General features: G+C 37.1%; 1 protein-coding gene across 1 annotated transcript; it reads left to right on the top strand.

Moving 5' to 3' along the window:
- The first annotated feature begins 1,648 nt into the window (after positions 1-1,648).
- Positions 1,649-11,885, top strand: LOC123531198 (probable maltase). The gene is made up of 9 exons (XM_045311992.2): positions 1,649-2,149; positions 2,807-2,989; positions 4,810-4,964; positions 7,798-7,923; positions 8,391-8,590; positions 9,404-9,581; positions 9,780-9,965; positions 10,264-10,386; positions 10,790-11,885. Exons 1-9 carry the CDS (start codon positions 1,717-1,719, stop codon positions 11,114-11,116), a joined length of 1,911 nt encoding a protein of 636 aa, XP_045167927.2. The 5' UTR covers positions 1,649-1,716; the 3' UTR covers positions 11,117-11,885.
- The last annotated feature ends 1,260 nt before the right edge of the window (positions 11,886-13,145 follow it).

Genomic DNA, 13,145 nt, shown 5'->3' with positions numbered 1-13,145 from the left:
ATAACGTTGGCCCCTGTGACCTTGACCTTAGACCTGGTGACCCCAAAGTCAGTAGGGATAGTGTACTCAATAAGTACTATCAGCACGTGAAGTTTGAAGGTCCTGGGTGCAGTGGTTCGCGAGTAAAGTGCCTTCATGCAAAAAGTTAACGTTGGCCCCTGTGACCTTGACCTTTGACCTGGTGACCCCAAAGTCAGTAGGGATGGTGTACTCAATAAGTACTATCAGCATGTGAAGAATGAAGGTCCTGGGTGCAGTGGTTAGCGAGTAAAGTGCCTTCAGGCAAAAAGATAACATTGGCCCCTGTGACCTTGACCTTTGACCTGGTGACCCCAAAGTCAGTAGGGATAGTGTTCTCAATAAGTACTATCAGCACGTGAAGTTTGAAGGTCCTGGGTGCAGTGATTCGCGAGTAAAGTGCCTTCATGCAAAAAGTTAATGTTGGCCCCTGTGACCTTGACCTTTGACCTGGTGACCCCAAAGTCAGTAGGGGTGGTGTACTCAATAAGTACTATCAGCATGTGAAGTTTGAAGGTCCTGGGTGCAGTGGTTCGCGAGTAAAGTGCATTCATGCAAAAAGTTAATGTTGGCCCCTGTAACCTTGACCTTTGACCTGGTAACCCCAAAGTCAGTAGGGGTGGTGTACTCAATAAGTACTATCAGCATGTGAAGTTTGAAGGTCCTGGGTGCAGTAGTTCGCAAGTAAAAGGCCTTTATACAAAAAGTTAACGTTGGCCCCTGTGACCTTGGCCTTTAACCTGGTGACCCCAAAATCCAGTAGGAATGGTATACTCGATGAGTAGTATCAGCATGTGAAGTTTGAAGGTCCTGGGTGCAGTGGTTCGCGAGTAAAGTGCCTTCATGCAAAAAGTTAACGTTGTGACGAACTAACTAACGAACGAACGGACGGACAGTTGAAAACTAATATGCCTCCCCTACAGTGATATTGACGTATGGTCAATGCTCAAGAACTGGGACTGTTTTCTAAAACTCATTGTCGACACTGTGGGTGTTGCTGTAATGGTTTCTGAACTACGTGATATTAGTGCCACCAGTAGAACTCTTTAGAAACTTTTTCTTTAAAATCCACGTCAAAAGACTACACATATGTTATATAGTGAACTTTTATGTTCAAGTGCACGGAGCTTTTAAAGTCAACACATACATTTTAACTTGTATATACTTTGTAACGCATTACTGCGGTGCCTCTGACAGAAAGAGGGAAAATACGAACAACAAGACAAGACAAGACATCCTTCTATAACAACTATATTGCATCATGGTCACAATCTTTGACAGTACGCCCCGCTGTCTCCCAGCTCCCCCGCGGATACGCTCTTGTATATCAATACAGAATGATGCAAGACGTTATTGTTTCCATGTGCGCACGCCAGATGGCAAATGATATAGTTTGGACGGGTCTATCTCCCTCTCTACAGGAAGTTCAAGTTATTTAGAAAACTGAAAAATTATAAATTTAATGTTAATATGTTCACAATAAATTATTGGTATTTACAGATATTTTTATTTGGTTATAAAGAAAATGCAAACGAGTAGAAGATACTTTATGCAAACGTTTTTTTTTCAAGGGCACAACTTACCCACCCCAGTATATATATTTTGCAAAGTCCCCGGATGATTGACGTCACGAAACCGGAATCGACTGGACAGACAGACAAGGAAAAAGTTAACAGATATTTTTCCCAAATAGCAGAAATGAGTAACGAAAATTCTAATCACCCAGAAGAAAAGCGGAGCTTGAAGGACGGGTTTGATGATTCCGCTACACCTGACGACATTGATGATTCGAAAGTGAAATTTTTAAATGGCAAAAGTGGTTTGGACGATGAGTGTGTTGTGGAGGTCGGCTCGGACGTTTCTTTCACTGGTCTGGGAAAAGACGAGTTGATGAAATATGCCAACGATCCTTTTTGGGTTCGAACACGGATGATCTTGTTCGCAGCCTTCTGGATAGGATGGATTGCTATGTTGGCAGCTGCGATCGTCATCATTATTGTGGCGCCGAAGTGCCCGGAAAGACCTAGCCAGACATGGTACCAGACAGACGTAGTATACCAGATTAATGTAAAATCGTACAAGGATAGTCAGAAAGAAGGTGTGGATGGAGCAGGTGTTGGAGATCTTGGAGGTATAAGATTTTAACATATTTTGTTGATTTTCAAGGGCGGATCTAGAGGGGTATGCATGGAATGTGTCACTTTATGTACCAGACACTTTATGTACCACTTTGGACACTTTATGTACCACATATATGATATATAGTAAATGATCATTTTTGTTTTGATTTGATGAAAATGTTTTATTTTATGTTACTTGAAATGTTTTTTTACTAAATTTAAATGTTAATTGTCATAATTAATAAGGTAATTTATATGCACATAGGAATGTTAACAACATTCTATGGACTTAAGCTGATTAAATCAAAGTTGTTTTCACAGGTAATTATCACATATTGACAGTGCTACACAATTAGATACAATTACTATATAATATATAGGTGGTACACTACGTGTCAAAGTGGTACATAAAGTGTCTGGTACATAAAGTGACTGGTACATAAGGTGTCGCACCCATATGCATGCATCCTCAAAATCTAGTCCAAATAATAGGACATTTGGGGACAGCATGATAACTTAAAACTTTTGACTGTTAAAACTTTTGTTGCTGTCTCTGTCATGCCCAAACTTATTCTGCATATTTCTGTTGTGTTAAGAAATCCCCATTGTATCTATCAATTATTTGTGAATGCATGTTGATTTTTGTTTAAAATTAAATGTCTTTTCAGGTATTGCAAGTAAGATCGAGTACTTACAGTCCATAGGAGTGAATGCATTCTGGCTCAACTCTTTCTACAAATCTGGGGACAATTCATATGACAACAATGATGTTGTGGATCACAAGCAGGTTGATGAGTCTGTTGGTACAATGCAAGTATTTGACAGCCTCAGGAAAGATACCAAGAAAAAAGGTATTGAGAGTTTATAAAATTTAACAGGCTTATGACTCCTGAAATATTTTTTAACTTTAGTCATTATTCATTAAAGAAGCAGAAGAGGTATTTACTATGTAATGCAACTTTATACTTTATAGGGATATCCAGAATAACAACTTGGCAAAATGTCAATATTTCTGAAATTCACATCTTTTCATTGTCATTATTGAAAACTTGTGTAGCTAATGTTGTTGGTGTGTCTTGTGATTTTTTAAAATTGTTCAGTGTACACAATTATGTCAGATAGGTTAATTTATTTCTTTCATCCTGGTAATTATTACAGAAATAGAATGCAATTTTCCTGGGAACACAGGGACTGCGTTTTAGGCGAAGTTGAGCGATAACTTCGCTTTAAAATATTTCACTTCGCCCTTCCCGCCCAGAAAAGCGAAGTTAAAGTCGCCCTAAAATTGGATGAAAGGAAAACATAATCGGCAATAAAGTGTGCCGAGATGATACATCTCGGTTATGTAAAGTCTGTAAACACAATACGCAATACACAGGATGTCACTGGAAGGCACGCGCGGCGAAACGTGTCCAGGACAACAAAAGATGATCACTCGATTTCAGTTTGACGCCGCAGGATAAGCTGCTAATTGTTTGCATTTAATATGATTGCAGTAAACGATAATTAAAGATTGAAAGAGTAATAATTGAGTAAAAAACAGCGATAATTATCTTCCGAATTGCAAACCTAATTATTACGTATCAGCCGGCGCGTGCTAATTTACATACGACGCTCCGCCTACTGTCATACTTCCGTTTGTGGCGGCGAACAACATTGAAATAGAAATTCACCGAGATTTTGATTGACAAAGCAGAACCCGAGACGCATACCGCGGATCGAGCCGACGCACGGGACACTTTTTTTTGTGTGGGTCAAATTCGAGTTTTTTCTCGCGGGTCAGAACACGGAACCTCGGGTCAACCGAACGTACACCCTCGGTACTTTATAAGGAGATGTCTTATCCAGTAATTCATGGTTTCGGATAAAAATCGTTTCGAAATTTTTATTGCCATCACAATGTAGACTACCCGTTACTCCCGACGTTTATTTTTCAATCGGGATCTGCTTACTAATCATTTTAATCTTCATTTCTCTTTCATTAAAAACATAGGTATAAGTTAAATATAAGGCCCTTGACAAACTATTAAATTTGTTGTTTGATAAAAATAGCAGACAAGTCTTTTAGTACATTTTGAAATGTGTTAAAGGGAGGTAATATATTTAACCAATTTTTAGATTTTTTATGTCAAAATACGTAGTTTAAAAAAATATTGCCCCTAATTTTTAAGTCTTTTATCTACTGATCAATACAAATAACATTTCATTGTAAGTTTGAGAGTTTTTTAAACTCTGTAGTTTGTCAAACAGAAGGAACTAATATAAATTTTTAAACTCAAAATGCTCACAAAAGCGGAAAAGCTGCTCTAGGAAGGAAGAAATCCAAGAAATATTAAGTACTGGTTATATGTGGAAAGATTTGTTGTGTCAAGTTGTCAAACATTTTTCAGTAAAACAGTGCAAAAATGTACTGTATTGTTGAAACATTGCACCATTTTTATTTATGTCATAAAAAGATAATACTACAAATGGAACTGAATAAACATTATTATTGTTATTTAATGCATGTAAGCAATGTCCTGTCGCACGTTTGCCAAACTTCTCCCAAAATTTCAAAACTTCTCCCTATTTCCCCAGGAGGGAGAAGTCACTTCTCCCTAATTTTCCAGGCTAAGGTAGTCCCTGGAACATTGATTTAAGTTTTGTTGTTGTTCTTTTTTCCGTGTGAAAGGTATGAGAATGATTCTGGATTTTATCCCTAACCATACTGGAAAGAAACACGAATGGTTCCTGAAGAGTGAAGCAAAGGAGGCTGGCTTTGAGAACTTCTACATCTGGGCTGCTGGAACTGGTTCTGACCCAACAGTGAATCCACCTAACAACTGGGTAAATTTCTATTTTTAACTCACCTGAGCAATGCTCAGGTGAGTTTTTCTGATCACTCGATGTCTGCTGTCTGTCTGTCGTCTGTCCGTCAACATTTAGCTTGTGTATGCGATAGAGGCTGTATTTTTCAACTGATCTTCATGAAATTTGTTCAGAATGATTGCCTTGATAAAATCTAGATTGAGTTTGATTATTGGTCATCTGGGATCCAAAAAGTAGGTCACTAGGTCAAATCAAAGAAAAACCTTGTGTATGCAATAGAGGCTGTATTTTTCAATTGATCTTCATGATATTTGGTCAGAATGATTGCCTTGATGAAATCTAGGCCGAGTTCGAATATGGGTCCTCTGGGGTCAAAAAGTAGGTTACTAGGTCAAATCAAAGGAAAACCTTGTGTATGCGATAGAGGCTGTTTTTATGCCCCCGTCGGTCTGTCCGCAATTTTCGTGTCTGGTCCATATCTTTGTCATCGATGGATGGATTTTCAAATAACTTGGCATGAATGTGTACCACAGTAAGACGACGTGTCGCGCAAGACCCAGGTCCGTAGCTCAAAGGTCAAGGTCACACTTAGACATTAAAGGATAGTGCATTGATGGGCGTGTCCGGTCCATATCTTTGTCATCGATGGATGGATTTTCAAATAACTTGGCATGAATGTGTACCACAGTAAGACGACGTGTCCCGCGCAAGACCCAGGTCCGTAGCTTAAAGGTCAAGGTCACACTTAGACATTAAAGGATAGTGCATTGATGGGCGTGTCCAGTCCATATCTTTATTGATGGATGGATTTTCAAATAACTTGGCATAAATGTGTACCACAGTAAGACGACATGTCGCGCGCAAGAACCAGGTCCGTAGCTCAAAGGTCAAGGTCACACTTAGACGTTAAAAGATAGTGCATTGATGGGCGTGTCCGGCCCATATCTTTGTCATCGATGGATGGATTTTCAAATAACTTGGCATGAATGTGTACCACAGTAAGACGACGTGTCGTGCGCAAGACCCAGGTTCGTGGCTTAAAGGTCAAGGTCACACTTCAGGCCTTTTTTCCATCAATTTGGGAATGCCACCGACACCAGTGGAATTGGGAAAATGCTATCAGAAATCGTCTTAATTGGGACAATTTGCAAATTACTAAAATCTACATAAATGTTTTTTTTGTGTGAAATATTAATGAATTGCTTTTAAGTATTGTTCAGCAATATTATAATTTACCTAAATATACATACAAATTAGCAAAACTATCTTAAAACAGCAAAAACCCTAAAAGGTATAATCATTTGGGAATTTAAAATTCAACTTTGGGAAAAAATCATACTTTCTTGCATTGGGATTACCTCCTTTTACGGGAGGTAGATTTATAGGGGAAATAAGCCCTGCACTTGAACGTTAAAGGATAGTGCATTGATGGACGTGTCCGGTCCATATCTTTGTCATCGTTGGATGGATTTTCAAATAACTTGGCATGAATGTGTACCACAGTAAGACGACGTGTCACACGCAAGACCCAGGTCCGTAGCTCAAATGTCACACTTAGACGTTAAATGTCATTTTTCATGATAGTGCATTGATGGGCATGTCCGGTCCATATATTTGTCATTCATGCATGGATTTTAAAATAACTATGCATGAATGTGTGACACAGTAAGACGACGTGTCACGCGCAAGACCCAGCTCCGTAGGTCAAAGGTCCTAAACTCTTAACATCGGCCATAACTATTCATTCAAAGTGCCATCGGGGGCATGTGTCATCCTATGGAGACAGCTCTTGTTTGTCAATTGATCTTCCTGAAAGTGTCAGAATGATTGCCTTGATGAAATCTAGGTAGAATTTGAATATGGGTCATCTGTAGTCAAAAAGTAGGTCACTAGGTTAAATCAAAGAAAAACCTCGTGTATGTGATAGAGGCTTTATTTTTCAACTGATCTTCATGAAATTTTGTCAGAATGATAGCCTTGATAAAATCTAGGTCAAGTTCGAATATGGGTCATCTGGGTGCAAAAACTAGGTCATTAGGTCAAATCAAAAAAACCTTGTGTATGCCATAGAGGCTGTATTTTTCAATTGATCTTCATGAAATTTGGTCAGAATGATAGCCTTGATGGAATCTAGGTCAAGTTTGAATATGGGTCATCTGGGGTCAGAAACTAGGTCACTAGGTCAAATCAAAGAAAATACTTGTTTTTGCTCCAATTTTAATGATAATTGGTCAGAATATTCTTTTCCATGCAATCACTAGGTCAAACATGTTTACACTGTTATGGTGTATTGTGGTGTGTTTCTCAGGTGAGCGACCTAGGGCCATCTTGGCCCTCTTGTTTGTGTTTTAAATTTGTATAAGTCCATATTAATTGAAGCGAAAAATATGCTTAATTTAATAGTTAAGCATTTTTTTTTTACTGAAAACTTCACAGTTGACAAAAAATACACAAGTAAGAAGTTGGAAAAATATCAGGGGCAGTTTTTTTTTAATGGTGAATCTAACACATATTAATATCCTTATTGCTTTTGTTGTGAAAAAAAAAGAAGATAATTTGTCTAAAACAGTTTTCATTTTCCACTCAGTTGTGAAATTGCAAGGGAAGTAAACTAATAGATATGATATCCCTGCTTGTAAAGATGTGCCTAAGGCAAGAATTGTCATTCTTTGCCGCAACATTTTTAAAAATAAATAAAAACTTCACTTATTGATTCAGATATTTCCAGTATGTAAAATCATTTTTGGATATTTGAAGCTTCACTTAGAAATCAATTTCTAGACTTCATATTATGTCTTTCTATCTTTGAGTATTTTAGGGTCTATCTCTATATCCTTGTTTGTATTTCCAGGTAACAGCCTATGGCTCCCCAGCTTGGACATACAGTACAGCCAGGAAAGAATGGTACTACCATTCCTACTTGCCAGAATACCCAGACCTCAACCTTAGAGATGAGGATGTTCTTAGCAATGTTGATGTAAGCTAACAATTGAGTTTTTGAAAATATGTCTCTGTAAAAATGTGCTATATATGCTGATATTTGTGCTTAAAAATGACAGCCACTCTTTAAGATCTAACACTTTCTTGAACCAGAGTGTGTTTGGCTTGTATAAATAAATTTATTTCAAATTCGTCAACAAAGTTCATTTTAATACACTGTCTGTTTGCATCAATCAAAAGTGATTATTAAAGAGGAAGGATAACTTCTGATTGTTTCCGCTGATTTGGACATGCGGCTTCTGTCCCTAAGTGACCAGATTGAGAAAAAACACTGGAACTGAATGAGACAATAGTTTATTCCCCTTTTTAACTTAGATTTTTTTTAAAGTTTTTACTGGCAAAGCTGTAATTCAGAGTCAAGCACTGAGAAAAGTCAAGCGTGCTGTCATCAGACAGCTCTTGTATTACTGTGACTTAATGCTGAAATAATAATTCAATTGATAGGGAATACTGAAGTTCTGGCTTGACAAAGGTGTAGATGGATTTGCTGTACAAGGATTACAGAGACTGGTCGAGTCAAATGATACAAGCATGGATGAGGGAAGTGTTGGAGAACACACTGTAGACCAGCCAGAAAATCAGGAGCTGGTGAAGAGATGGCGAGGAATCATCAACTCTTACTCTGATAAACCAGGAAGAGAAAGGTGATTGTTTTTTTTATTGGCTGTTTAATTTTCACTATGTTACAACTGTTGTGATTTTAATAACATTTATTTTATGCTAACTGATGAAACTGTGTTTTATCAGTGAGATATAATCCATATCACTCACTGTAAATGCCGATCTACTTGTTACAAGTTGTACATTGTGTATAATTATTTGCTTAAAACAGGATGAAAATTGTAGTCGAACTTTGTTCTTTATAGTATATTTCTCGATTCAATTTATTATAATACTTAATGAGAAGTTCATAACGTTATGCAGCAAAAAATAAAATAAAATGGAACTTTATGTCTTGTGCGTTTTTCTAACGTCACAACACGTCTGACGTCATGTCTGTTTCCCTCGCTGAGATTAAAATTTGTTGCAAAAAGCACATCTCAACGTTATTAAAAATAAAATAAAAAGAAAATTTGCTTGTTTTTCGTGAATATGGAATATATCTCACCTCGAAGTGAGAAAATTTCACATTTTCACTTGCGCTATGTGCTCGTGAAAATATTTGAAATTTTCTCACTTCCCATTCCATATTCACGAAAAACAAACTAATATCCTCTATTTATTTGATAACTTTTATGTAGGATTCATTGATGAAAAATTAACAAGAAAACTCAGTTTAACTTTTGAATAATCTGTTTAAGATTAAAATTTCATGAATAAATAAGTAGGAAGTGTATCTTTAAAAGTTTTGAAGTTGAAATTTGAAGGATTTAAAGAAAATTTAGCTACTGGTATATTTAGTTTTAAGACCGTATTATAGATATTATAAATATACATATTTGGTTCATACTCTGCAGGACACTTATTGCTAAAATTGTTGAGAAAGGCAACAATACAGCAGAATACTACAAGGCTGGCATACACATTTTGATATCTGATGCCCTTGTCAATGTGGATCCTTTAACTTGTGATCAGCAGTGTATGAAGAACAAACTGATGAGTGCCAATGAAGATGGTCTGTGGAGAGGATGGCAGGTAGGCTGACTACTTGGTTTGCGTTTGTATATATATATTTGACCTTTTCTAGAGTAGTGACTGCACAGGAATATGCACTTGTATGTTTATGTTGGATTTATCTTTTTGAATTAAAAAAAAGCAATAACACCATTTTATGAAATTAAGGCTTGCTACCTAGAACATAAACATAACATTGCTTATATTTCTTGATTGTAGTTGGACAATGAAAACAGTTCTCGATTTGGAAGTGTTGTAAGTGAAGATCTACAGAAAGCCTGGCAGGCGTTCCATCTTCTGTTGCCAGGAACAGCATTTGTTTACTATGGTGACGAGATAGCCATGAAGAACGGAGTTGTTGGTGCTAGTGACACCAAAGATCCTCTCGCAAGGGTGTCTGGACAGGTAAATAAATTTACTTAATAATAGATTCACATTCCAGTAATATTTCAGCTTGGTTTATCAGTTTTGATATTCTTTGTGCAAGTGTACACTTAGTGTTTTATCTGCCATGATGGGATTAGTTTTAAACTACAGGTACCACAGTTGCAGTTGTACCTCCCAATTTGACACCAGTTTGAATTTTAACTGAAAATGGAGTCAATTAAGCTTTTGCTACAAGAACTTACTTATGAAGGATGTATAGAATTACGTGCTATGGTCCATTTTAAACACTCTAAAAGTACTGCTGTCATTATTTCAGACTTCAAGAGACCCATACCGAACACCAATGTTGTGGTCCACTGGTGACAATGCTGGTTTCTGTGCTAAGAATGTTACACCATGGTTACCAATCAATGCAGATTACATGAACAACAATGTAGAGGTAAAATAATTTACATTATACATTAAAAATGATCATAAGAATTGTGTATACAGCACTCATAAGCTGGACAAATGTTTTATGATTTTGTTTCATAGATGTACAATAAAGTGAGAGAAACATGATGGTAGTGGGAATTGTTAGGATGGACTTTGTTTTCAGCCCAGATTTTAGGTTGATGATTTACACCCAACTATTTAGGTATATTTGCTCCCCAGTTTGTTTTGAGCAGTATGTCAAAGAAGTCCAAGTAGCTGGTATGCTTTCTGGATAAATTGGTGCTTTCATATTTATTGTACCTGAGATATTGTTTAGAGAATCATGAATTTGGTCTCTGGCACAACACGTACATTTACTTTGATTTTATCCATCATTTATCACCATATTATATATTCATATTTTTCAGTTCAATCGTGCTCATCTGGTTGGATACACAGTTCTAAATTCATTCGAAGATCTTGTGAAACTTCGCTCAAAGGAATCATTACAGTTTGGCAAGTTTGAGATGAAAATTTTCAACGATATTCTGTATTTCACACGTAAAGCAGAAGGTTTCCCGGGATACCTGGTAGCAATTAACCGTGGAGCAAAGACAGCCGGGTTTTCAGATGTAGCTGACAAACTTACCCTATTGTATGATTCTGCTGGAACAGACAATGTAGGCACAGTATTAGACACCAAGGCTGCTCCTATAGGCTTTACTGATGGAGAAGTTTACGTGTTTGAATATTAGAGGATGAATTATGCATCTTATTCTCTTGAAGCTAAGTTCAGATAACTAATGCACCAATACTAGTTGCCATTGTATTTACATATGAAACTGTCGAGTTCACATTTAAACTTAAGTACTTCAACCTTACTATTTTATAAAATTGTAAAATTTTGATATATACCAGTCCGCATGTAGTTTAAAAAGAGAATACTTCAATTTTTACAGATGGTAAGACAGAACTGTTTACCATCATTTAAAGTATGTTTTATCATTTAGTGTCGGAACCAAATGTACAACATGACCGGGGTTATTTACATTTAAATTCTTTAAATATCTTTTACAGTTTGTTTGGCAAACTTTACTATGTTTAGATACAAATCACATAGTTCAGTATTGTTGTATTAGTTATCTTTCTATCTTTTGTAAACTGTTGGAAATGTGATAGGTTTGTATACTGCTATTTATACAGTATCCATTTACCTGATACACAGATAATATATAACTATGTAACTTTGTCAAATAACTTAAGTTATCTCGATCAGAGCCTGATGATCTTTGATAAATTCTTAATCTACTGCCAGCAAATTAAATTTTTAATTTCCAACAGTTTACAAGACAAAAGCCTTGTTTGAAGAAACCTAAATTTCTGTCTTTCTTTAACAAAAACATAAACACAAATTGTGCAACATTGGGTTCTATTTGGTTAATATTTTTAAAATTTTCTTTCTTTTGTCTCATTTTCAATTTTTTTTTGAAGAAGAAAGAACTCAATAAATTTCAGATAGGAAAATTGTTGTTTATTGTATCTTATAGATCTTTATAATACTTTACCCCCAACCCGCACCCTTTCAGAATGGTATATCATTTTTGTTTTAAGTAGCTTGTCTTTGCTCAGAAATCTATCCATGGATTTCAGTGAGACTTCACAGACGTAATTGTTGAGAGGCTTACTTGTGCATATTGTTGGCAAGTCCCACCAAAATTTTTGCCAGAGTTTAAAGTCATTCAAACTGCTATATTGTGGGATGTGAATGTTACTTAAAAGGAATGATTCATACCAAGCCTAGTTTTAATCCCCACCACTCGTGGTGGGGGGTTATAGGAATGATGTCCCTCCTTCCGTCAATTGTCAGCTCCACATAACTTTAACACCTTAAAAAAGAATTTTCATGAAACTTTGGTCAAATGATCATCTCATCAAGATGATGTGCAGAACACGTGAGTCAGCCATGTCGGCTCAAGGTCAAAGGTTTGAGCCTTTAATTTTGTGTCCGTTCTGTATCTGTTGAAAGAATTTGAATTTTTATGCCCCCACTTTGGGGGGGGGGGGGGGGGGGGGGGGGGAGCGCAAATAGATTTGCCCTTGTCCGTCCGTCCTTCCGAGAATGTGTTGCGCCCAGCTCCAAAAGTATTTGACGTAGAGTCACAAAACTTTACAGGAGTGTTGGTCAGCATGTGTAGTTGTGCACCTGGGATTTCGTGTCCAGGTTCATTCAGTCATGTAGGAGTTATGACCCCTGACTTGGTAAAAATTGTTCAATTTTGTGTTGTCGCGCCTAGCTCCAAAAGTATTTGACGTAGAGTCACAAAACTTTACAGGAATGTTTGTCAGCATGTGTAGTTGTGCACCTGGGGTTTCTTGTCTGGATTCATTCAGTCCTGTAGGAGTTATGGCCCCTGACTTAGTAAAAAATTGGTCATTTTAATGTGTCGCGCGTAGCTCCAAAAGTATTTGACCTAGAGTCACCAAAGTTTACAGGAATGTTGGTCAGCATGTGCAGTTGTGCACCTGGGGTTTCGCGCCCAGATTCATTCAGTCATGTAGGAGTTATGGCCCCTGACTTAGTTAAAATTGGTCATTTTGATGTTGTGTCGCGCGTAGCTCCAAAAGTATTTGACCTAGAGTCGCCAAAGTTTACAAGAATGTTGGTCAGCATGTGCAGTTGTGCACCTGGGGTTTCGCGTCCGGATTCATTCAGTCGTGTAGGAGTTATGGCCCCTGACTTTGTTAAAAATTGGTCATTTTAATGTTGTGCCGCTTGTAGCTCCA

Source organism: Mercenaria mercenaria, chromosome 1 (assembly GCF_021730395.1).
Source record: "Mercenaria mercenaria strain notata chromosome 1, MADL_Memer_1, whole genome shotgun sequence".
Taxonomy (NCBI): Eukaryota; Metazoa; Mollusca; class Bivalvia; order Venerida; family Veneridae; genus Mercenaria; species Mercenaria mercenaria.
The sequence above is the reverse complement of the archived record's forward strand: the minus strand, read 5'-3'. Positions and strand labels throughout refer to the sequence as shown.